This window comes from Euprymna scolopes, chromosome 29 (assembly GCF_053919585.1).
Source record: "Euprymna scolopes isolate OS-2025 chromosome 29, ASM5391958v1, whole genome shotgun sequence".
NCBI classification, from domain to species: Eukaryota; Metazoa; Mollusca; class Cephalopoda; order Sepiida; family Sepiolidae; genus Euprymna; species Euprymna scolopes.
Genome location: NC_136510.1, coordinates 2,255,470 through 2,282,165, shown reverse-complemented (window position 1 = coordinate 2,282,165; position 26,696 = coordinate 2,255,470). Strand labels below are relative to the sequence as shown.

At 34.0% G+C, this 26,696-nt stretch overlaps 1 protein-coding gene across 5 annotated transcripts in view; it reads right to left on the bottom strand.

Moving 5' to 3' along the window:
* LOC145252439 (proton-coupled folate transporter-like) overlaps positions 1-26,696 on the bottom strand; it is a 69,091-nt gene that overhangs the window by 13,858 nt on the left and 28,537 nt on the right. For all 5 annotated transcript variants that reach the window (XM_080111838.1, XM_080111837.1, XM_080111836.1 and 2 more), the window contains 2 exons: positions 8,878-9,757; positions 2,996-3,238 (listed from right to left, as the gene is read on the bottom strand). In XM_080111838.1, coding sequence (XP_079967964.1) covers positions 2,996-3,238; positions 8,878-9,697 — 1,063 coding nt within the window. In that variant the 5' untranslated portion in view covers positions 9,698-9,757. The remainder of the gene's footprint in view (positions 1-2,995; positions 3,239-8,877; positions 9,758-26,696) is intronic.

The following is a 26,696-nucleotide window of genomic DNA, read 5'->3' as shown; positions in this document are numbered from 1 at the left end:
CAGAGGACTAGTTAGCCCGAAACGTGGTGCAACAACAACTATGAAGATACGGATAACAGTCTGCAAAAAAAAAAAAAAAAAAAGAAATCAATGCACAAATTGGTTTTTATGATCATTTGTATAAATCCATTTTAGAAGTCAAACAATATTTGCTTCAGTTTGGTGGTTTTAGGCATTTTGTTGCATGGTTCCCAAATGAGTTGAACAATAATACCTTCCTCTCCTTAAATCAAACAACTACAAAAAAAAGAAAACATAAGTAAATATAATAAAATAAAATATGCATCAAGTGTGCTTGAAAGCCAAATCACAACATAATATTAGGAAAGTAAACAAATATTTTATTTGTTTGAAATTAGGACCTAGTGACATATGGCCGAGTGGTCCTAGACGTTGTATCAAAGTTTACAGTTACCCAAAGGTAACTGAGTTCAATCCTGAACAAAGGCAGTAAAAAGTAACATTCAAAACAGAGAATCAGCAACTATGTCCCAGAGCCTAGCTGGAGTCCGAACACGGTACCCCCGTAATAATAATATAGAGTTGGTTCGAGACTCCTAACAAACGGTTCCCCAGTTCGATACAAAACACCTGATGAAGGCCGGAGGGCAAAACGGCCGAAACGTTGTGACTATAACAACCAAGATGAGGAAGTCAGTCCGACAATCTCAATAAATGAAAACACCTCATCTTAAAAATACAGACAATTACAGTGTCAAACTTACCCAGGAAATTATTGGTGTGACGGGCAGAAGAAATAACATTCAAGTTATTGAATTGTACAAAATTTGGATTCTTTGGATTATTTAGACTATTCTCGTCTTGGTTGAAGAAAAAAAAACAAGATTCCACCAAGGACTTCATCTACTTGAACCTCCAATGTGTAAAAATGTTATTTTTGCGCGCTTATGTCAAAGGGAGATAACCAGCATAGACATAGCAAAAATAAGCATATTTTGCAAGATATCATTTGGGACGCTGACATAATCTGTAGAACAATGAAAGATTGTTAAATGAAAAAAAAAAAAAAAAAAAAAGAAAAGAAAACATATAATTACACGAATAATATACCTGCAAACGTCGAGTGAAGTTAGTCCCGGAAATTTCAACAAAAAGAAAACAAGTTAATCAATGAACTTAAAATATAACAATGTTAAGTAACAAAATAAACTTATTAATTAACGTATTACACAAAAGAAAAGTAAACAACCTTTTACAATGAAACGATGTTAATTAATCAACAACAAAAAATAAATAAACTTGTTAATTAATGGAAATGAAAACTCACATCACACATTGCTTTCTGATGGCATACAGGCGAATACTTCTCACTTATCATCGTTTCAAACAACTTTATTTTTTGTTGTGGATTAATTAACATCGTTACAATTGTACAATTCGCTAACTTGTTTCCTTTTCGTATACTGCTTCAACAATTTCCGGAACTTAACTACAGTAATCGTGTAATCATTTTTTTTTTTTTTCATTTAACAATCTTTCATTGTTCTACTGATTATTTCAGCGTCCCAAATTATATCTTGCAAAATGTGCGAGTTTTGTTATTTCTATGCTGGTTATCTCCCTTAGATTTAATGATCCGTTGACATAAGCGCCTATTTTTGCACTCACAACTACCACCGTAGATTGAGAGTTTAGTTTAAAATTTGGTACTTGTACAAGTTAATCAAGACATTAAAAAATGAAAATATTTATAAAAAAAAGTTATATTGTACGTACTCGTTATGGAATAAAGTTTTCATACAAAAAAAAATCACATAATTTCATCAAGTAGTTTTGTTTTGTTTTTTAGAGGAAAATCAAATTTTAATAAGATCGATCGTATCGTCGCCATTTGCCGAAAAGTGATTAACAAAGGACAAAATGATTTAAAAAAAAAAAAAAAAAAAAAAGGACAGAAACTTTGTAAAATAAGAAAAAAAAAAAAACCCTAAAATATTTATCCAGGTATTTTTTCTGCCCATGTTTCAAAATAATCTCGTCAAATTTTGACAAACTTTAAGGGGTGATGTGAGTTATCTCCCCTGGTGCTCCCTTCCCTGTCATTCGCGAGAAACAAGATGGCCGCGACACGATTGCTCTCATTAAAGTTTGATTTTCCTCTGTAAAAAAAAAAATTACTTAATCAAATTAAGTGATTTTTTTTGTATGAAACTTTATTCCATAATGAGTACGTAACCTTTTTTTCAATATTTTCATTTTTATTATCTTGATTAAACTATACAAGCACCTATAATTTTAATTGAATTCAACATAAAGATGCCCAAGTTCAAAGACTACAAACGTTGTGAAAATAACACAAGATGAAAACGGTAGTCCAAAGAACCCAAATAATACAAATTATTAATCTTTATCTAAAAAATTTAGAAACAAAAAACACAAAAAAATACAAAAAACACAAAATACACAAAAAACAAAAAACACACGCAAAAACAAAAAAAAAACACACACACACACAAAAAAAATAATAAAAACACAATATAATGGAGAATGTTTTGCTTCTTTCAGACGACTGTAAACAAAAATAATTTTTTAAAAATTGGTTGTCATGCAGAATTTAACCTAATTAAAAACAACATATACAGAAAATCATTTTATGTATGTACCCGTCACAGAAAGAGAACGTCACATTCCAAAAATTATGTAATTTGATTAGTTTTTCTTTTAACTAAGAAAATCCAAATTTACAATTTTTGACAAACAAAATGTTTTAATTATCTTAAATACAAACAAAATCTCAGCAGTCGAATTGAGTTGTTGCCCTTGATTTTTAACACGTTTCAAAACAACATGGCTGCTCCTGTCTTGCTCATCATAAAATTTGATTTTCTTAGTTAAAAAAAACTCCTTGATGAATTTATACGATTTTTGGAATATGACACCTTAGTTCCATGATAAGTATGTACATAATAAAGATTTTTGTGTATTTTTTTTTAAATTAATTTGAATGAAAAATAAAACAAAAAATTCTACTAACCACAAAATATTAGCCAGGTAACATGGGATGTTCCGAAGAGAACACATCCGAGGGATTTTGATAGAATGCCAAGGATGGCCCAGAAGTAATCGCTGATTGCAAAGCATCTCTTGAACAATGGTAAGAGTATAAGGAGCGGTAGAGCTTTCATACAGTTGTCCCAGCCGAGGTAATAACTAATGTAACTCTTTGAGAACGACAATGGTGGATGAAGCAGGTAAAGGAGGCTGAGGTCAATATCACCTGCAAAAAAAAAAAAAAATCTAATATCATCTAATACATAAAATAAAGGTAGTCAGTTTATCAAAAGTAGTTAATAGCTATTCATTTAACGCCACTTTTCTTTTGCTCAAATGTCAAACGTTTTCTGATACTGCTCTATCATTATTTTTATGGCAAGTGCTCGACTGCGCTCCAATCTATGTCCCACCCCTTTCAAAACTTTCACAAAAAACACTATACTATCTAAAAAAACTATATATGCGTTCCCTCACTCTTTATCTGTGCCTAAGTTTAAATACAGATTCCATGAACAGAGCTTCTTTCCTAGAACTGCCCGCCTGTGGAACTCTGTTCTGCTGGCGTGCTTCCCAGTTGACTACAATATAGTAGCCTTCAAGGTTATTTATTGCTGAACCAATGCACACCACAAACAGTTCAGTGTATGCACTTATTTGAAAACAAGCTCGACTGAACTCCAGTCTATGTTCCCCCTCTTGCAAAATTTTCACAAAAAAAAAGCCGCTCGACTACCTACAACCACTATATATGGTTTCTCCCAGTCTCTATCTGTGCCCAAAATTTAAACACAGATTCAATGAACAGAGCTTCTTTCCTAAAACTGCTCACCTGTGGAACTTTGTTCCACTGGTGTGCTTCCTAGCTGACTACAATATGGTAGCCTTCAAGTCCAATGTAAACAAGTTCTACCCAATTTATATCATTAACGATTACTACACTACCATCTTACATTCATTTGGTGACTTCTTTGTAAAAAAAGGATTTGCCTAATAAAAAAAAATTCTACAGTGACTATCTAAGTCCAATAATATTTTACACAAAAGAATCTATTAATTATTCATAAAATCTATTTTATTCTAATCAATTATTCTATTTTCATTAATCAATAAAAGCATTATTTCAGCAGACGTTTCCTCTGGGAATCGTTTTGCAGATAGTTTTGAAGCTCGTCAGAGAAAATTATGCAACTACAAAATTTGAATTTTTGAAACTTACAAGCTCACAATCAGCAGGTCAGCAGTAAATTAAAAAAATTTTTTTTAAAAATTAAATAATGTAATAATCTGGAAATCTGTGGATTTAAAAAAATTTTTTTGACTAATCATTGGGTGATTTTCCCCCTGCAAAACTTGCATCATATATGCCAGATGTGCCAAGAAGCTGAATCATTACGACATGACCTGGCTCTATAGACTGTTGAAAATCAAGTGGCAAGGCAGGATACAAAACACAGAGGTTTTAGTCCAGTCAAACTACCTGTCAGTACACACCGTGCTGCAGCAGTGTCGGGTTTATTAGGCAGGGCATATATGCCTCATACCAGGTTCAAGGCTCCCAAAACAGTTCTTTTACAATGAGCTGTCAAAGCAAAAAAACTATAGAAGTACAACAGAAATGGTTCAAGGACAGCTTCAAGGTCAGTTTAGTTTGTATTCCATCTTGTAGGAAAAAAAATAGCTCAAAACTGATGTTCCTGGCATACTACAAATCACAAAGGGGCTAAAATCGCTGAATCTGGATGCAATGAAGAACGCAAGAGGAAACATACGTGTATTGTAGTGTAATTAAAACAAAAAGAAGACCTTATCAAAGCTTTATTCAACTGAATTGTACATAATTAATTTAACTGAGGCAAGAGGCCAAAAGAATATATACAAGAATAAAAAGGGTGCGTTTCAATAAAGAAAATCATGTGAGAAAGAATAACAGTACTATATTACGAAAGACAGAACACTATCAACCATTTCTCTACTTCCTATCTGTGCCTAAATCTAAATACAAATTCAATGAAAAAAGCTGCTTCCCTAGAACTGCCCGCCTATGGAACTGTTCTGCTGGTTTGCTATTCAGTGGACTTCAATCCTTTCAGCATATTGTATCATCGTCTGCATATATTTGTTTTCAAGTCCAATGTAAACAAGTTCTTGTCTTCTCAAATAATCAAATTATTCCCAGTTTCAACCATTAATGATTACTACACTGTTGTCCTGGTGACTACCATACACTTATTAACTCTTATCCTTAAGTGGCTTTCGAGCTTTGATAAGTGGTGATATCTGCTACATTATCATCCCACATGCGGAAGATAGTTCAGAACTTGAACTGAACTGACTAGCCATCTCAAAACCCACAACACAATGGCATGATTACGGTCATCTTCACAAGCAATAGACGAATATCATCATCATCATCATCATCATCATCATTCCCCTTTAATTCACAGTAGAGAGTTAAATTTGTTAACATTGGACTTGAAAACGATAATGTTTAAGTTTGCTGGGAAGCAACTCCGTGATATTGCGTTCCACAGATGGGTAGATCTTGGAAAGAAACTTTGTTCATGGAAATTTTGCTTAGTTTTAGGTACATAGTTGGAGAAAGGAAAATTATTTACAACGGTTGTTAGATAGATGAGTTTTTGCTGTGTATGCTTAACAGGAAGGAACCAGAAATGGGAGCTCAGTCGAGCACCTATTATGAAAATAAGGAGTAAAGTAGAGAAAGACTAGTATAGTAACGTGTCTTCTGTGAGAAACAGGCTGTAGGGAAGCAAAGAGAATGTTAAGATATTAACCAAGCAACGCCAAGTTAGTTGGACAAATATTATTATGGTTGTTATTAATATTTGTAAAAACAGAATGTCAGAAAGAATGTTATCAGCGCGAAATAAATATTTACAGATAAAATTATTTCTGTTAAAATGTTTTGATAGAAAAGAATGTTAGAACATAAACAAAATATGCAACAAAGGTAGATCATCCGATTTGTGTCTTTGGTCACGTGAAGTTAATGATGTAACAAGATAGCTTAGTAATGCACATAATCAGATTAGTTTAGAATATGGAGAGAGACTGGAAAAGTCGGACAAGTTAACATGAAAGATATCGTCTCCGCATTTTGGAAGCTGGTTGAAACGCAACTTTAGAATAATATAGAAAATTATATATTGCAGCCCCAGTGGGAAGTTAAGAATAAAGTTATATCAAATATATAACCTATCGTTGTTTGGTTTCCTTTGGAGGGAGAAGAACTTGAACAATGAGAAGAAACAATGTTACGCAAACTAAATCTTAATGGACTCTTTTATCATATGTGAAACACACACACACACATACACACAATAGAAGAACAGTTTAACGACTTGATGTCATATTGTTTGCATAGAGGGTGGAACGATAAAATTGATTCCATTTCTGTTTGATGAAAACCGGTTTTCTTTTTTGTTGCAGACCATCTACTATTTGGCCAGTTGTGTACGAATCTCAAGAGCGATAAGAGCCTTCTATCATGTTTGAAAGTGACACGAATTGGAGATTCGCCGTTGTACAACTCATGCTTTCTACCAATCCAATTTACGATAACAGGACCATTACCACCCTTACCCTCAAAATGCATCGTTGGATTTCCACATGCCCAGGGTGACGAAAACAAAGTTTCCAGCCACGGTTATGGTCTTTAGTGTGGGTTCAAGTGAGGGCCACATCATGCCATTCACATCTTTGAAGTCGGCTTGAAAACCAACACCAAAGTGTACCTGGATGTGCTGAAGAGTGTGGTGAGCCCCTGCTGTAATCAGGTGGCCACTGGCAGACCCTGGGTGTGGCAGCAGGACTCAGCGCTGAGAGACCCAGACTTGGTTTCAGAAGAAGTGCTATGATTTTGTACCTTTCTCCACTGGACCCTCTCCTCCCACAACCTGAACCCGCTAGATTACTTTGTTTGGTCATATGTCAAGAACATCACCAACATAACCTCTCCCAACACCAAAGCCAGCCTGATTGCTGCCATCTGCTGAGTATTCGGCAAGCTCCCACTGGCACTTGTGAAAAAGGCATGCTCCCAGTTCTGGACCCGTATTGAGGCTGAAGACAACTACATTAAATAGATGTCAGCTCTACTACATAATCAAGTTACCTGAATTGATTTTTTTCAACAAAAGTTTTTAAATAAAGCTGTAGTGTTGTTTTCTTTAGGGCGAAATATTTATTGTTCCAACCTGTACACTGACAATAATGTTATACATCCACTGGGTATATAACAAGGACAGCCCCCTCACTAGATTTCGAAGTCGGTTTTGTATTCTGTCAAGGTTTTTTTTTTTTTTGTTTTTTATTCAATTTTCACCCCAAACAAGGCACAGTGCCACTTTGAAGCAGGGGGCTACTATCAGGGACTTAATTAGCGGGGTCATTATGAAGTGAGATGAGTAGAAAGATGTTTGTTAACATTACACTTGAACTTCAGACAAGCAGCAGATGCACCATCCCAGATGTGACAACAGTACTCCATACATGGGCGAATGGTGGCCTTATAGAGGTATAGGATACTGTCAGGCGTAAGTAGTTTTCTAGCACGGTAGAGGGAGCCAACCTTCCTTGCAGCAGCCTTAGCAATGCTCTCAATATATCTATTCCAGTTCATATTCCCTGTAAACGTTAGGCCGAGGAGTTTAAAAGAAGTACTTTCAGGCAATGTTCTTGGCCATTGCTATTGGTGGTAGAGAAGGTTTCTTGTAGTTATTGAAGGAAACAAGCTTAGTCTTAGCAACATTGAATGTGGCCATTCATTTTTGTCCCCATTCCACTACGGATTGGAGGTCATCCTCTAGTGTTTCTGCCATTTCCTTGGATATGTATTCATTTGTTTTCCCCTCATATCTGTTATAGAGAGTGGTGTCATCGGCAAATATACCCATCTCTGAAACAATTTTATCAGGGAGGTCATTTATGAATATCAGGAATAATAGAGGTCCAAGGATAGACCCCTGAGGTACTCCCGCATTTATGTCATATTGTTTAGATGTACGACCGTCGAGGACAACTTTGATTTTTCTATTACTTAAGAAGGATTTAATTACATTATGAATTCTTCCAGTGATTCCATATGATCTAACTTTCCTTAGAAGATCATCATGCCATACCCTGTCAAAAGCCTTAGATATATCAAGGGCTACCGCTCTACCCTCCCCTGTTTTGTTCAATGAACGGTATATACGTTCAGAAACTACAGTTAAGATATCTGCTGTTGAACGGGCTTGCCTGAATCCATATTGTTTGTCAGTCATGAGTTTAGCAGCTGTTAGGTGCTGGACTAGGGCTTGATTAACTAAGGACTCAAATATTTTGGCGAAAAGCGGGAGGAGGCTAATGGGGCGATAATTTAGTGGGTCAGTTCTTTCACCAGAATTCTTGAAGACTGGTACCACAGAGGCAGTTTTCCAGCAGTCGGGAAAGCAAGATTCGTTAAGGCATTTATTGTAAAGTTTGGAGAGAACTGGAGCAACCTCGGCAGAGCAGAGCATTTTTTTAATAGCACAGCCGGGATGAGATCTGGTCCACATGCTTTTGAGGTGTCTAGGTTTTTTATAATAGCATGTACCTGAGAAGGGGTGATTTTCAAATTGTCTAGTGTGGCGTCTGTTCGCAGAGGAAAATCATGGAGGGAGTGGTGTACCGAGTTTAGTGTGGAGTTTGAGGCAAACTGACTGGCAAGCAGATTAGCCTTGTCAGTTGCCGTGCAAGCAACCTCATGATTGTTTGATAGTGGGGGAATAGTTGACTGTCCATTATTTAGCAACACCTCTCTAGCTGTAGACACAGTACTCCATCTTAGGACATATTTGATAAAACGAATGTACTTACCGGCCGTAATAAACATGAGTATGCAGATGATTAACGTTCCCAGAATTAAAATCGCATTCTGGTTTCCTTCTCGGGTTCTCCGGAAAACCATGACAAAATCCCGACATCCTTCTTTGCTAAAAACCTGACGGAAAATGCTGACTTTTGATGAGACTTTTTCGGGAACGATATCTTCAATGACAAAAATCGTGTAAACTAAAGCAAAACACGTCAGAGTAAATACAACCGCAAAAACGGTAACAAAACCAAAGTGATCCAAAAGGGTACCGACCAGAATCACTCCAAGAGTTCCGGAAAAGAACGTCATAGCTTCTAAAATTCCCATACGAATAGTTCTGGATTTTACTTGCGTCGTGTGGCCGACATAGCTATAGATACCCATAATTAAAGAAGTAAATCCGCCAAATAAGCCGTTTATTAATGGCGCAAGAAGTATGTATGATAGGCTAATATTAACGTAGAGGGCGTTTATCAAATAAACAATGCTGCAGAAGAAAATGCCAATAATTGGTAAAAAAAACGTTACTTTTCGACTGACTGTGTCCCCAATCCGTCCCAGAAACATTGATGAAAAAATGGATGGTATTAATAATGCCAAGTTTATGTACAAAATCCATTCCGATGTATCTTTCTGTATCTGGCTTTCTTCGGATTTGTAAGTGCCATTGGATAAATTATTGCAGACGGTTTCGTTGTAGTTTTTTAAACAAATTTTTAAGTAGCACAAAGCTTGTACGGCCGGATACTGCAAGAAGACGCATAACATGTATACAAAAATGATCGGTTCGACCAGTTGACGTGGCTTTATATAACAAGGCATCCTGTTGGAAAGATTTGGAGCTCCTCTGATAATTGAAGTTATACACCTGAGGCAGCAATCCTGCAAAAGAAGAAAATGAAAATAAGAAATGGAAGGGGGAAGAATATGAAGGGAAAAGGAAATGGATAAAAACAGTGAGAAATAAAAAAAAAAAAAAAAAAATTAAAGAAAAAAGATGGCGAAAGGAAAAGAAAAAGGAATGAAAGAATAAAGAAAGAATGAAGAAAGAATGTTAAATAAGAAAATGTAAAAAAGGAAAAAATGAGAAGAAAAAAAAGAAAAAGTGAAAAAGAAAAGACCATGGCAAAGAAAAATTTAAATTTGTATTTACGTATATTGTACATATAAACATGTACTTTGTGTGAGCTCGTTTCCTATGAACTCCAAAATTGCTGAACCAATTTTTTTGGAAATTTCACACAAATGTACTTTATGTGTTTGGTAGTGTTCTTAGATAAGTATCAAAAATCAACCCGCGGTGCCCGGAATTGAATGATGATCAACAAATGATCCAGACTGCAATATTTTCATTGTCATAAAAAAAGAAAAAAAAAAATCGGCAAAATTGGCCATTTTTCAATTAAATTGATTGATTGCCTGCTCTAATTGGGGATCCATTGCATTGTACCAGGAGGAAGTTTCTCATGCCTCCCTGCAGTGACTTGGACTACAATACATCATAGTTTACATTGCATTGTAGAGACTCTACTGTTAATTTATAAAATTATTTTTATATAATGGCCGGAATTAAAGTTTAAAATGCAAAATGTCAAGTATCATGATTCAATTGTGCTCTAAAAAGAAGCATTCATTTCGAATGCGTGCCTGTCCTATTAAAAAACCGATTGTTGATTTCATATGCTGGGCCCTTCTGCTTGTGTGATGATAAAACTTGTCAAATTGCTTTTGTGATGTTAGGCTGTATAAGAGTGTTAACTTAAATCGGGCTGTTCCTTATTTAATTGAAATATTTTTGATTATTGATACTTATCAGAGGCATTCAAATACAAAAATCTAAGAAACTAAGAACACTCCCAGATACATAAAGTATATTTGTGTGAAATTTCAAAAATATTGGCCCACCCGTTTCGGAGTCCATAGGGAATGAACTCACAGAGACAAGTATATATATATATATATATATATATATATATATATATATATATATTATATATATTATATATATATATATATATATATATCAACAAATGACAAAAGTCTATGTTTCAAGTTACATGACGTTGACCATCTTATAATTTATTCCTTTAAGTACGTTGACATTCACAATTCTTGACAGCAACTATTTCGTAACACAAAACCATTCACTTAATTATTATATCACTTAATGAATCTATTTTGCCCTTAACTCGTTAGAAGAAATAGTACCTATCAACCCATCAAAAATTAAAGGAATAAATTATAAGATGGTCAACATCATGAAATTTGGAAAATAGACTTTTGTTATTTATTTATTATATGCTATGTAATTACATTGAGCTTCATAGATTAAGGATTGGCATAAATAAAAGGTGAAATATAATTGAAAAATCATATTAAGAGCAAACAGTCAATAAAACAATTTTAAATCAGTTAAAAACATATTTAATTTGAAAGGGAAACATTAAATAAGTGGATAGTCCTTAATCCGCGGAGTTTCGAAGAAATACTTTCCTTTTCATCAAAGGGTAGGATTTAGCAAAATGCGGGATGGGATTTTGCTTGCAAAAGTATTTGATGAAACTGCAAGTAAGTCAAAGATCTTACTTGATAACAAAAAGTGAAGCAGAGGGAATAGGGTGAAGAAAAAGGTGATTTCACGTGAATTCGAAACTCCGCAGATTAAGGACTATCCACTTATTTTGTGCTTCCTTTTTAAAATTAAATATGTTTTTAACTGTTTTTCAAAGTGTTTTTTAACATTTTTTTAAGCACTTGTTCTTATATATATATATATATATATATATATATATATTATTCCAGGTTAAGTATATTCAAAGATAAAAAAAATGAATTTAACGAAGATTATATACGAGTGCTCAATAATAAATAGAGCAAGATATACTTTTTTATTTATGTTTGAATAAACATTTTTTAATGCCGCTACACTATCACGACAATGTTTCTGGCAATAGTTATGAGTAACTAAAAACCTCGTCAGGCGATACCAGTTCTTTCTTTTCAAAGATCAAATCTTTTCACTCATATATATATATGTATATATACTAGCAGGTAGGTGCCCAGCGTTGTCCATGGGGGGGGCAGCACACGGACAACGTCACAGGTAAACACTTTTGCTCACACAGCCATAAGTGCTTATAACGTCATAACGTTACAAAATAACTGTTTTAAACATAGTTTTAGTTTAATATGTATACGTGACTTGCAAAAAAAGAGACGCGAAAAATGCACACGCCCAATTTGAAAAAGTGGTCCAGTTGATCCCCCCACAGCATCAATGTTTCGGTAATCTCCAAAAATACCGTTAGGGCTTACAACATGGCCGCCAGAAGAGTCAACAAAAAACTGCGAATAAAATATATAAAACTCGTAATTTCTGTTTTTAAAGTGGGTTGTCAATTTTCTTTATGAAATATACTTCCAAAATAAACTATTACAGTCGTTTAAAACATAATAGAAGTATTATTTTTTATTTTTTAAAAACAATGTTTACAAAATGTCTACGAACGTGCGTAGACATTTTGTAAACATTGTTTTTAAAAAATAAAAAATAATACTTCTATTATGTTTTAAACGACTGTAATAGTTTATTTTGGAAGTATATTTCATAAAGAAAATTGACAACCCACTTTAAAAACAGAAATTACGAGTTTTATATATTTTATTCACAGTTTTTTGTTGACTCTTCTGGCGGCCATGTTGTAAGCCCTAACGGTATTTTTGGAGATTACCAATGTTTCTTTAACTTTCACATATTTTGCATCCGGAGCCTTACCCTTTTAGAGGGTTGCTATTTCGTGCCAGTCCAATGCGAATGAGAAAAGTTTTTAGCAGACATACAAACACACAAACATTTTTCCTTTATATAATAGACACTAGTAGGCTTCTCGGTGTTGCCCAGTCGTAAAATATGCTTAAATATGATATTTTAATTCATGCAGATTTTGTATTTATTATTATAGAGTTAATTCTTTATTGATTAATATATTGTACCCAATATACAACAATGATTTCAAAAGTTAAAAAAAATATAACTTTGGTGCCATCAGCTAGAATCAAAACCGAAAGTTTTAGCTTTCCGACAGTATTCACTACTATTTGACCTAAGGATACAGGGACATCAAAACTTTAAAAAATAATGTAGTTAAACGTATAAATGTATATTTATGCATGCGTACATGATACACATTAAGTCAACAAGTCTGTAAAGTTCCAATTTTTTAATTTTGACTCCTTAACAGCTATTTTTACCGACTAAAAACCAATTGATTTTTTTCTACTTGTCCAAATTCTGTATATATCATATTTCAAATCTGTAGACCAAAAATTGATAGAGAAGCTTGATAAAGACTGTTCCTCAGACAGACATATAGACAGAGTGTGTATATATATATATATATATATATATATATATATATATATATATATATATAAGAGAAAGAAAATTAAAACTATAAGTTCAACTTTACAATCCAAATTTATTGTTCGACTGAATACTCCAAAAAACAATTAACAAAGTCCTTATTCCGGAGTTTCAAAGAATGCTATTCTTATTATTCTTCTCATCAGAGGACATAAAGAAATCGGCAAATTATATTTGTAGTAATGCTAGAATTTGCTAGTTAAGGCATTAAGTGAAACCGCAAATTATTATTATTATTATTATTATCGTTATCATTATTATCATTATTATTATTATTATTATCATTATTATTATCATTATTATTATTATTATCATTATTATCATTATCATTATCATCATTATTATTATTATCATTATTATTATTATTATTATCATCATCATTATTATTATCATCATTATTATTATTATCATTATTATTATCATTATTATTATCATTATCATTATTATTATCATCATTATTATTATTTAATTATTTACTTTAATTTTCATTACTGGAAATTTTAATTTTAAATTATTAACTTCATTGTGACAAATATGGCATATGTTTAAGAGAACACAACTTAATATGCGTAAAGTTGTCTCAGGTTTTATTATTTCTTTGTGCACATATGTGCATGTGTCTGTGCATGTGTCCAACTGGGTTGCTGACACGCATAGAAGTATGTGTGTGTATGCCTCACTGGAAACCCTATGTGCTAATTTGTCAATATCCTGCCCGCAAGTCGACCTCTATCTTTTTTTGACATGTTCACTCTTAACCCTTAATCTTAGTTGATTTCTAATGTTTTCACCTCCTCTCCCACTCCTTATAACAATGTAATCATGCTGACCCCTTCATCCTTCTTCTGTCTTTCTGTTCTTTCTTTCTTCTTTCTTTTTCGTTATCCTTTCCTTTCCCTTTTTATCCCTTTCTACACTTTCCAATTATCCTGTTAAGTTTTCGCATTCTCTTTCCTCTTATCACCTATTTTGAGTCTAAAATGTCACTTAATGTCACCCCTTCCACTTAAATTTTAGCGTTTTAATATTTTATTTTTATAAATAAAAACATATTTCACTTCTTCCATTTTGGAACCAGATGACTTCAGTGACAAATAAACTTTTTTATGTTGCCTTATCCTAGATTCCATGAACAAAGTTTCTTTCTTAGAGCTGCACGCCTCTCTTCCCTTTACCTGCTTTCCAACTGACTACAATATGATCGTCTTCAAGTCCAATGTAAACAAGTTCTGGATGAGCCGTTCCCTTTAAGTAATCCAATTTACCTAATTTATACTTCTAACGATTACTATGATATTGTCTTTTTGACTACTGTACACTCTTTAACCCTTATCCTCAAGTGGCCTCTGGGCCTTGATAAGTGGTGATTCCTTTGAGATTATATATATATATAGGAAATTTATTACTGTGAGTCCAGAATGAGTTTACATATTGTTTCCGCTAGGGGGATATTCTCAAAAGAAGAGGAAATATCCGACTAACTTCATCAGAATTCATAGATAGACTGAGTTATAAAACCAAATAAGAATGGAAAAATCGTAGCAGATGAAGGGGAGTTAGATAAGAAGGGGAAATGGAAGGGAGAGGACGTTGGAATTTAAAGTAGTAGGAGTGTATATAATAAGGGGGGGGTTATTATTAAATATTAATTATGTGTTAATGTTTATAGACGCTCTTCTAGTTTATGACGGTTTAAAATTAATAGACGCTATTATTATTTATAACGGCATGAGTTTAAGCAGCAGTTAGCAGTTGATTTAATGGATCGCCATGGCAACAGGTTGCAGAGTCAGTGTTAGTCGGCGTGGTGTGGTGGGAGGAGGAAAGAACATGTTGCAAATGGGATTTAAAGTGATAGTGAGAGTTGTAGCCGGGCGGGGAGAGATTGAAAAATATTTTTTTGTTTTTTTGTTTATTATTTATAAATTTTGAATTGTCGGACATTGTAGTTGAAAGAAAGAGAGAAGGGGAAATAAGAGGGTAAATTAATGGATTATACGTTACAGGTTTATTTTGATAATATAAAAATAGGTAATAATATTAGTAAGTTAATGAAATAATAAATTAATAAAATTAATTATTAAGGAAATGTTTATGATAAGTTAATAACACACACACACACAAATACACACACACACACACACACGCATACACATGTACAACATACACATACACATCAATGGGAGAAGAGCACATGCCTGAGTATATATACATACACAGATACGTAAATATATATATATATATTAGCCGGGCGGGGAGAGATTGAAAAATATTTTTTTGTTTTTTTGTTTATTATTTATAAATTTTGAATTGTCGGACATTGTAGTTGAAAGAAAGAGAGAAGGGGAAATAAGAGGGTAAATTAATGGATTATACGTTACAGGTTTATTTTGATAATATAAAAATAGGTAATAATATTAGTAAGTTAATGAAATAATAAATTAATAAAATTAATTATTAAGGAAATGTTTATGATAAGTTAATAACACACACACACACAAATACACACACACACACACACACGCATACACATGTACAACATACACATACACATCAATGGGGGAAGAGCACATGCCTGAGTATATATACATACACAGATACGTAAATATATATATATATATATATTAGCCGGGCGGGGAGAGATTGAAAAATATTTTTTGTTTCTTATTTTTATTTATTGATTTTTGAATTTTCGGACGTTATAATTGAAAGAAAGAAAGAGAGAAGGAAAATAGGAGAATAAATTAATGAATTATATGTTACAGGTTTATTTTGATAATATAAAAATAGGTAATAATATCAGTAAGTTAATCAAATAATAAATTAATAAAATTATTAAGGAAATGTTTATAATAAGTAAATAACACACACACAAATACACACACATGCATATACAACGTACGCACACACATCAATGGGGGAAGAGCACATGCCTGAGTATACATACATACACAAATACGTAAATATATATATATATATATATATATATATATATATATAGGCTTCAGGTTAAAATATATATATAGCTCGTTTATTATACAAACATTATTGGTTACATATGTGCACACATGTTTCAGTGAAATTCCAATTGAAGGATAACACTTCATCATGGGAGTCAAAATTACATATATTTTTATAAGATATTCGGCTGTGGTTTATGTTCTGGAAGAAAGTGAGGTTTATACTTAGTGAATGTGAGCAGTAGGGGTTTTGGGAGGGAGGTGTTGTGAAAGAAGGGAGCAGGGGTGAGGAAGGAAAGAGGGAAATATGATTTGTGTGTGTTGTGTGTTGTTAAGCTGTAGCAGGAGGGAGGTTTATTGGTCTAAGTTTTCGCTTTGATTTAAAGTAATATTATACTCTTATAGTAACTACTTCCCTATCTTAGCTTTTTATGGCTGTTTTTTCTTTTCTGGTGGTAACTTCATTTTCCTATTGACAAGTTTTATTTATTTATTATTTTATTTATTTATTTTTATTCTGTTCATTGTTTTTTTTTATCCGTTCATGTGTTTCTAGATTTCAAATTCTTTCTTTCTTTATTCATTTGTTTATTTATAAGATATATGTCCATATGACCAAATTGACAGTTAGTCGAACAGATATATGAGCTTATTTATATGATTTAAATAAAAGGTGGTATGCTGTAGTTATATTTTTTCATCTACTGCAGTATTTGAGGTTATTATTGTGTTGTGGCAAAGGTTTTTATATCTATATATAAATTTAATTTCGATGGTTGTCATTTCTTCATTTGGGTTCTTTATCCTTTCTGCTATGCTAGAATTCATATATATATTTGATAGGTTTATATGCTTCGTTTTAGGGAGAGATTCATTAGACCATACACATGTAAGCAGTTGCATAATAGTATATACTTATCTATATTTCTGGAGTATTCTGTCCCTAAAGTTTTTGAGTTAAAGTGCTTAGTTATCGTTTGGGGTCAATTATTAATGTAGCACTGCTTTATGATAATACTTCTTGTAGGTATATATCAACATTACAATTACAAGCGTGTCAGACCCATAGATTATTTTATTTAATTATTTTCAGGTGTTTGATTAAGTATATAAAGAGTACTAAAAAGTCCTCCAAAACTCTTACTGCGCACATTCACAAAATATACACCCCACTTTTTTTTTTTTTTTTTTTTTTTTTTTTTTTACAAAGGCGTCACCACATTATCAAGGCCCAGAGGCCACTCAAGGATAAGGGTTAAAGAGTGTACAGTAGAAATTGGTCAATATAGTAATCATTAGTAATGAAAATTTGGTAAATTTAATAACTTATATGGAACGGCTCATCAAGAACTTATTTACTTTAGACTTGAACACAACCATATTGTAGTCAGTCGGAAAGCAGGAAAACGGAAGACAATTCCACAGGCGTGCAGTTCTAAGAAAGAAGCTTTGTTACAGTTCCTGATGATTGTGTAACGAATGCCAATAGCCCATTCGGGAATGCTGATCATGTTGTGATAATGGTAGAAATCGTCGTAAATTCTCGACCCAAAACTGAAGCCCCATTGCTCAAAACAATGAGATATTATAAAAAGGCCGACTGGGAAGCCATCAGGGATCTCATCAGAGATGCCCCACTTTCTTCCAGAACCTAACCCACAGCTTATAAGAGCTTATAAAAACTAATGTAATTTAGACTCCCATTTCTATATCGATTCTTTTTTGGTCTGATGAAGTGTTATTCTTAAATTAGTATTCCACTGAAACATGTATGCACATATGTAACCAATTATGTTTGTATAATAAACAAAATATATACCAGCTCTGTCCTGTATTGAGCATTTTTAATAGTATATTCTCTCTTAGAATTATTTCTAGCTTCTACAAATTTCTGTCTGTTTGATCTGGACTTATGTCGGTTAAATTGTTAGTACACATGCTGCCTTTGAGTAATGGCAGCTGCACAAGTAAAAGTAAACCATTTGGGAGAGTAGGGTTTGCTATAGAATTTCCACATGGGAACCTGTACTTCAATTGCCGTTATGAACCATTCAGTGATCTCATTTGCACACTGTTCAGCAGGAAGAGAAGAGATATTTCCCCATGGGGCATCTCTGATGAGATCCCTGATGGCTTCCCAGTCGGCCTTTTTATAATATCTCATTGTTTTGAGCAATGGGGCTTCAGTTTTGGGTCGAGAATTTACGACGATTTCTACCATTAGCACAACATGATCAGCATTCCCGAATGGGCTATTGGCATTCGTTACACAATCATCGGGAACTGTAGTCAGAAATAGATCTAGAAGTGAGGCATGTTAATCTTGCTGGTCTGAGAAACGTGTCAGAGATGTAACCATCTGTGATAGGGAATGAGATATAGAGAAGCTATGTGTTATGCTACCAGCTACATCCATATAAGTAGAGAATCCAAGCCAGTTAGTATTGTAGACATTGGAGTCACCAAATACATGTACTTGTGCACTAATATTGAGGGTGAGTGCTGTATCTATGCTGTCAGAGACTTTGTTGATTATTGTACAGTGCTGGGTCGAGGGAGAGAGGTAGAGAAAATATAAGTAGCTAATGTTATGTTGCATATTCCTGATAAGTCTCCATTTAAAGAATTTGCTAATTCTTTTTGGATCCCCTTATCTATGTGTGTGTGTGTGTGTATGTGTGTGTGTGTGTATTCTTATCAACACAAGTCAGTTTTCATTGGCCAATGGCTCAGCAGATATATGACCAACACAAATCAGTTGACACAAATACTGTTTTTTGCAAATATGAGCCGAGAGAATCATTTGAGTCACTGCACCAATTGCTGCTGGCATCATATCCTCTTTCGTATCATTTTGTCATAGTCAGAACAAATTCTCAGTTTTAGAAATCTGATTCCGTGACAATTGGCTGGCTCTGGCAATACAGAAATGTGAGGCATGATTAAGTATGTCTAAAAAAAAAAAAAAAAAAACTTGCTTCCTCATGAAGTGGTGATTGTCAGTTTTTTTTGCTTTTTGTTTCCCCCCCCCTTTATTAAGCCATGGTCATAAAACCGTTAACAATAGACAAAGGCTACTAAGCTAATTAGGGAATGCATAAAACTTTGGAATATCACGATGGTTAGAAAATATAGAACTTCGAAAATGTGACATTTTTTTTTTCTGTTTGTTTTTTTTTTTTTTTTTTTTTTTTTACACAATTCTGAGGCAGCACATTCAGGACTGCAGAACACAATGCAAAAGGCGATCGGCGATACATCTTTGAGCAAACACTAGTGTGATTATACAGTAGGTCTAATGTGAATGTATATCGTTGCACGTTTGGTCTGTTTGACCGCAGCACAGGATGGTATTTAAACATTGTGGAGCGGCAAGAACCATGAAATAATCTGTAGGCAACAGAAGCAACTGTTACATTTTGGTGAGTAGACAGCAGATCTAATCGAAGCAGATCATATACTCCAGAGGGAATAGGGTTTCAGCAGGGAATATGTAATATATGTCCGATGGTACGATGCTGTAGAATCAGAGAACAATTTGCCAACTTCAACAGACATTAGGGTATTCTAAGTGGGGACGAATCATTGCTTTGTAAAATCGTTGGTCCTACTTCAAATCATCAACCCTAATCTGATACTGCAAGAATGTACGACAGCAAGATGTCCGTGTTATTTTTATCGAATTTTAGTTAAAAACACAAGATTTTTTTTTTTTTTTGTGTCAAATACAAGTGTTCATCTACTCATCTTTTACAAAACAAAAAACAATTGTGGGGAAGATTTCCGATCGACCCCCCCCCGCCCACACCCACACATCAACACATCTTTATACTCGTCGTGCATCAAAAATCTATAGTTGATCCTTTTCTCTTATTAAAAACAATTTGATCATTTTTTTTTTTTTTTTAAGTATTTCCGTCCTCTTTGTGGTTTTTATAAATCATATTTTTAGAAATAAAAAAGAACATAAATTAAACAATGATTTTTTTTATCTGTTTTTTTTTTGTTGTTTGTTTTTTTAAATGGAACTCATTCCAAACAAAGGCATGAAGTCATTTGATGAAAGGAGCTAAAAATTTTTTTTTTAAATACCACTTCAAGGTCAAAAATTATCCAAAGATATTGTACTGCACTGAAGCAACACTAATGCTAGGCGGTTTGAACCGGTTTCCTCCAAAGGAGGAAGTTTCATGGGATTATGAAATTTACAAGTGGTCTTTAGTCGCACATATATTCTTATCAAAGGGAAATGACGACGTTAGATTTTTGCAGCTCTTGCAAAGAGATATCAACATCCTCCTACAGCGCCTGATATTCCTACATGGTCACCCATCTGGTACTGACTAGACTTAACGTTGCTTAACTTCGGTGATCCAACGAGAACCGATGTGTCAATATGATTAGCCAAAGATAAGTGTTAGATGAATAGATTCCAACCATAAAACCAGCAATTCTTCTCCCCTTGTCAGAAACATTGCTCATGGAATTTGAGGATTAAGGACAAAATAAAGAAAGTGAGGTTGCCAAAAATAAACCCAAGGTCTATTTTCTACACTTAAAAAACAAAAAAACTATATATAGTTATATATATTACAAAGTAGTCACCACATATCAAGGCCAAAAGGTCATTCGAGGATAAGGGTTAATGAATATAAGGTGGTAGTTTAGTAATCATTGCTGGTGTAGATTGGTAGAATTTGGATTATTTAAGGGGACATCTCAACAAGAATTTGTTTACATTGGACTTGAAGGCTACCATATTGTAATTGGCCGGGAAGCAGGCCAATGGAACAGTGCTCCACATGCGGGCAGTTCTGGGAAAGAAACTTTGTTCATGGAATCTGTTTAGATTTAGGCACAGATAGAGAGTGGGAAATTGTTGATAGTGACTGTAGCTAGGTGAGTGGTTTTTTTGTAAGTTTGTTAAGAGGGGGGGGGACCATAGATTGAAGTTCAGTGAAGTGAAGTGCTCACTTGCCATATATATTTACTATTTTGTTAGCTAAATAAGCTTTCCTTTATTGTGAGTGATACAAATTTAATATTGTATTTAGTATTTAGTATGTAAACTAGAGGAAAAACGCGCTTGAAATGTGTTAATATTATGTGAAAAACTAAAATTAAAACACAACATCCCGTCAAATTCGGTCACCATTTTGTTTTGAATTTACTCTGTGAATTCAACATTTTTTATTTTGTTGAACAAAAATTCTTTAAAGTTTGACAAAACAAAACAGAATTTGACCTGATGTCATGTTTTAATTTTGCTTATTCACATAATTTGACACATTTCAAGTGTGTTTTTATCAAGTTTACATGCATAATACTAAATGGATTTTAATGCGAAATGATTCCTTATAAAACCATTTCTAATGCACACACAGAATTTTTTCTGTTCTTGATGGGATCTTTAATGATTATGGTTTCTCCTACATTGACCAAGAACCAATTACTTAAGTGAAGCATCAGAACAGATACTACACTTTGAGGTATTTATTTGCTCCCCCACTGAGCAAATTAGGCACAAGGCCGATTTTTAATGTGAGGAGTGAAGGGGAAATGGGGACCAACTCCCCGGGGAGTAGAGGAGCTGGATAGTGACAATTAGTATGAAGGGTTGCCCCTACATTGACCAAAGTCTTATATGTGTGTGGGGGGGGCACATATGGTCTTTGCTTGCAGTATCTGCCGGAACAGATACTACACTTTGATCCTGGCCCAAAGGTCAGGCCAGGGGGCCATTAAGGTTCCCCATTTTCTGTCATTTGCATTTTAATAGTTTCACTTTATTTTACAAAAAAGATAAACAAACACTCGAGATGACAGCACGGTGGGAATTTTTTTTTAACTCAATCAAAAAAATAAGGAAAGAAATGGTGTCCGTTTGCGAATCAAGATGTTATGATCTCCAAAGTATAGGAAAACTTCTTGTGGAATTTAACCGACAGCAGAACCCCGATCTGAAAAGCCTTTCGCGGACATACACAAACGCTTGTACCCATTTTGCCTTATATATAGATGTTTTTAATGTGAACACATAAACTTTTGTAAAACATAAACAATGATACCAAATTTATTTTGATATTTTAAGTAGCCATCAAATTATGACCGTTCAAAGTTTGTCGTAAGTTAAAGAATTTGACCTCGTGTGTTATTGGTCCAAAGACCAATTGTCACAATGTACAACTAAAAAACAGGCTTTAAACAAGTGAAAAATCCTTCTTTTTTTTTTTTTTTTCTTTTTTTATTTTACAGGGGGGTCACCACTTATCAAGGCCCGAAAGCCACTCGGGGATAAGGGTTATTGCATGTACAGTAATCAATGAGATAGTATTGTAGTAATCATTAGTATTGGGGGTTTTGATAGAGTGTCTTACTTAAGGGGGCGGTTTGTCAGGAGTTTGTTTATGTTGGACTTGAAGACGTCCAAGTTGTAGTCAGGTGGGAAACAGGCAAGCGGCAGAGAGTTCCACTGGCGTGCAGAAAGAAGCTTTGCTCATGGAATCTACGTTTGGATTTAGGCACAGATAAAGAGTGGGGAAAATTATTGACAGTAGTTTCAGCCAGACAGGTGTTTCTTGTGAAAGATTAGCGAGTGGGGATGAAGGATTAGAGCTCAGATGTGATAAATTGGAAAATAATCATAATGGAAATAATAGATAACATATGAAAATAATACAGAAATGCAAATTTCAGCAGCAATATATTTAAACTCAATTAAAATTTATGTATAATTGTCCTGTAATGTTTTCAAATTAATATTTACCAATAATTAGTAATTGATTGCTTTTTCTCCTCTTCACAAAAAAATCTGGTTATAGTCAACAAATTTCCTAATATTCAGCATAGCGCTACTGGAAGCGGTGACAAGGCAAATCAGTTCCTTCACTTTTATTGTTCTTCAGTATTTCTACTGTGAAGCAATTTATTTAAATAAAATATATGTAAAGGACATTATTGAAAAGTATAATTGTTATCTCTAATAAGGGATTAGAAGAGATGATGTATATTATATATTTGTTGTATCATAAAGGGAATCGTGTGTGATTATCTTATCAGCCTTAATGTCATGTGTAATCGTCTAGTTCTGTCTATTTGTTCATATACCGTTTATTGTTCTTCAGTATTTCTATTGTGAAGAAATTTATTGAAATAAAATATAAGTAAAGGACATTATTGAAAAGTATAATAAAAAATTAAAATTATACAGGTAATAATAACACAATTAGTCTTTATTTACATTTTTAATAACAAAATCAAAAACATAAGTGTTATTTTATTTGAATTTTTATCGGAAATATGTTTATGTAATTGAATTTTTATCGGAAATATGTTTATGAAATTGAATTTTTATCGGAAATATGTTTATGTAAAAATGACACCAAAAGTTTAAATGTTAGGAAAAATCTCAATACCATTGAAAAAACATGAAAAAATGACACCAAAAGTTTAAATGTTGGGAAAAATCTCAATACCATTGAAAAAACATGTAAAAATGACACCAAAAGTTTAAATGTTGGGAAAAATCTCAATACCATTGAAAAAACATGTAAAAATGACACCAAAAGTTTAAATGTTGGGAAAAATCTAAATACCATTGAAAAAACATGTAAAAATGACACCAAAAGTTTAAATGTTGGGAAAAATCTCAATACCATTGAAAAAACATGTAAAAATGACACCAAAAGTTTAAATGTTGGGAAAAATCTCAATACCATTGAAAAAACATGTAAAAATGACACCAAAGTTCAACTGTAAATGTTCATAAATTTCATCTCAACAGTTAACACATTGGATCTTCTTAATAGGATTCATAGAACATTAGAGATTTTTCTTTTAATAGTAAATCAAGAAAAAAGACTCAGGTTTGAGTCATGTAAGACAGATGGAAAAACCTCATATGATTTGGATTATTCGGACTACTGGCCTCATCCTGAGTGTTATTTGCACAACATTTTGGTCGATGTAACCTCCAACTTTTTTTTTTTTTTTTTTTTTTTTTTACAAAGGAATCTCCACTTATCAAGGTCCAGAGGCCATTCGAGGATAAGAGCTAAAGAGTTTACAGTGGTCAAAAGGACAATATCATAATCATTAGAAGTGTAAATTTGGTAAATTGGACTACTTAAGGGGAACGGCTCATCAAGAACTTGTTTACATTGGACTTTAAGATGACCATATTGTAGTCAGCTGGAAAGCAGGTAAACGGAAGAGAGTTCCACAGGTGTGCAGTTCTAAGAAAGGAATCTATGTTTAGGTTTAGGCAGAGACAAAGAACGGGAGAAATTATTGATAGTGTTTTCAGCTAGACAAGTGTTTCTCATGAAAGTTTGGTGAGAGGGGACCATAGATTGGAACTCAAACAAGCACTTGCCATGACAATAATCATAAAGCAGAGACAGGCTCGCAATGTCTCTTCTATGAGAAAGAGGTTGCAGGGAAGAGAAAAGGGCATTCCCCACTAGGCTATGAAGTCTATTCTGAACTCTGTCAAGGCAGGATAAGTTCTTCCTAGCAGCTCCTACCCAGATGTGACAGCAATACTCCATTGTTGGACGTACCTGGCTCTTATATAGGTAGAAAATTGCATCAGCAGGTAGATATCTGGGTCGATAGAAGAATCCCATCATTTTTCCAGCGACCATGGCAACGGATTTGATGTACATGTTTCATCTCAGATAAAGAATAACGGTCAAGCCCAGAAGCTTATTGAGATGAGAGCAATTCATTTCACTTGGTGGCAGATGGGGATCAGAGCGTTGATGATGTAAAGATGATGATTGGTTTTAGATGCATTAAAAGTAACCAGCTACTTTTTTACCCATTGAACCACATGCTCAAGATCAGAGGAGAAAGAATCAGAATGGTTTCTCTAGGCGTATCTTGTTGAGCTCAGGAATCTTTCTGTTGAACTTGGTTATCATTCTGTCAAACTCAGGAATCTGTACAGCATTTCAAACAGAACCCCAGAATCCTTTATTTAATCCTCAGGATTAGCATGTTTCCATTCCATCAGCCATGATTGGGTAAAAGTAATTAGAAATTGGATTTTGAGTGTCACCCACACTAAGGATTAAAATTTCAACCTCCAGAAAAGTAACTTTCAACTGAATTTTACTAAGTACTTTATCCACTACGCCATGAGTCCTTGTAGACAATTCTAGCAACACTCAAAATGCAATTGTGAATTACTTAGGCCTTCTACCCAGTCATGACTGACAGAAGAAGAGTATGCTACCCCCCACATGGATTAAATAAAGAGTTCTGCTTAAAATTCCATGCAGATACCCAAGAGAAAGATTCCTAAGTTCCAAAAAATCCACCTGAAGAATGAAACATGGAAATAACACTCAAGAACAATAGTTCAAATGATACAAATTATCAATCCCTATCTCAAAAACATTTCAGAAACATAAAAGGTGGAAACAATTTGATAATAAGCAAAAAATTTGTTTTTAAATAGAACACATTTTTTTTTTAATAGAGCAGGAATAACCTTCTTACTGACACAATATATGGTTTCTGCTCTGCAAGATCTACCGCGGATGTGCTGACGATTATATCCCACAGGATGTGAATCTCTTGACAAAGGCTTCGTTTCTAGGGCAATTGCTCTTGACATATCAAAGGCCTTTGACAAGGTATGGCATAAGGGTCTACTTCACAAGATTTCCAGCTATGGTATAACTGGAAATGTTTTCTCAATCATTAAATCATTTCTCTCCGATAGGCTCATAAGAGTAGTGGTAGATGGACAAAAATCGGAGGCCTGCAATATAAATGCTGGAGTCCCTCAGGGGTCAATCCTAGGCCCAACTCTCTTCCTGATCTACATCAATGACCTCCCTAAACACATACTTAAATCATTCGTTGACATCTATGCTGATGACACGGCCATCTACAGCAACACATCAAAGGTTGTAAATGACAAAGTTCTCTCTGATTCTCTCTCCTCTGATCTCGAGCGCGTGGTTCAGTGGGGGAAGATGTGGCTGGTTACCTTTAATGCATCCAAAACCAAACTCCTATCCTTACATCATCAACGCTCTGATCCCCAGCTGGCATCAATTGTGATGGATGGCTCTCGTCTGGGTGAGGCCCCGTGTTTTGACAAGCTTCTGGGTTTGACCTTTACTCCTGATCTGAAATGGAACACGTACATCAAGTCTGTTGCCAAGATCGCTGGAAAGATGGTGGGATCCTTCTACCGCTCCAGAAGATATCTCACTACTGATGCAATTCTCTATCTATGTAAAAGCCAAGTACGTCCAAGGATGGAATACTGTTGCCATATCTGGGCAGGAGCTGCTAAAAACAGCCTATCATGCCTTGACAGAGTACAAAAATGACTTTGTGTCTTAGTGGGGGATGCCCTTTTCTCTACCCTGCAACCTCTCTCCCACAGAAGAGACGTTGCGAGCCTATCCTTGTTTTATCA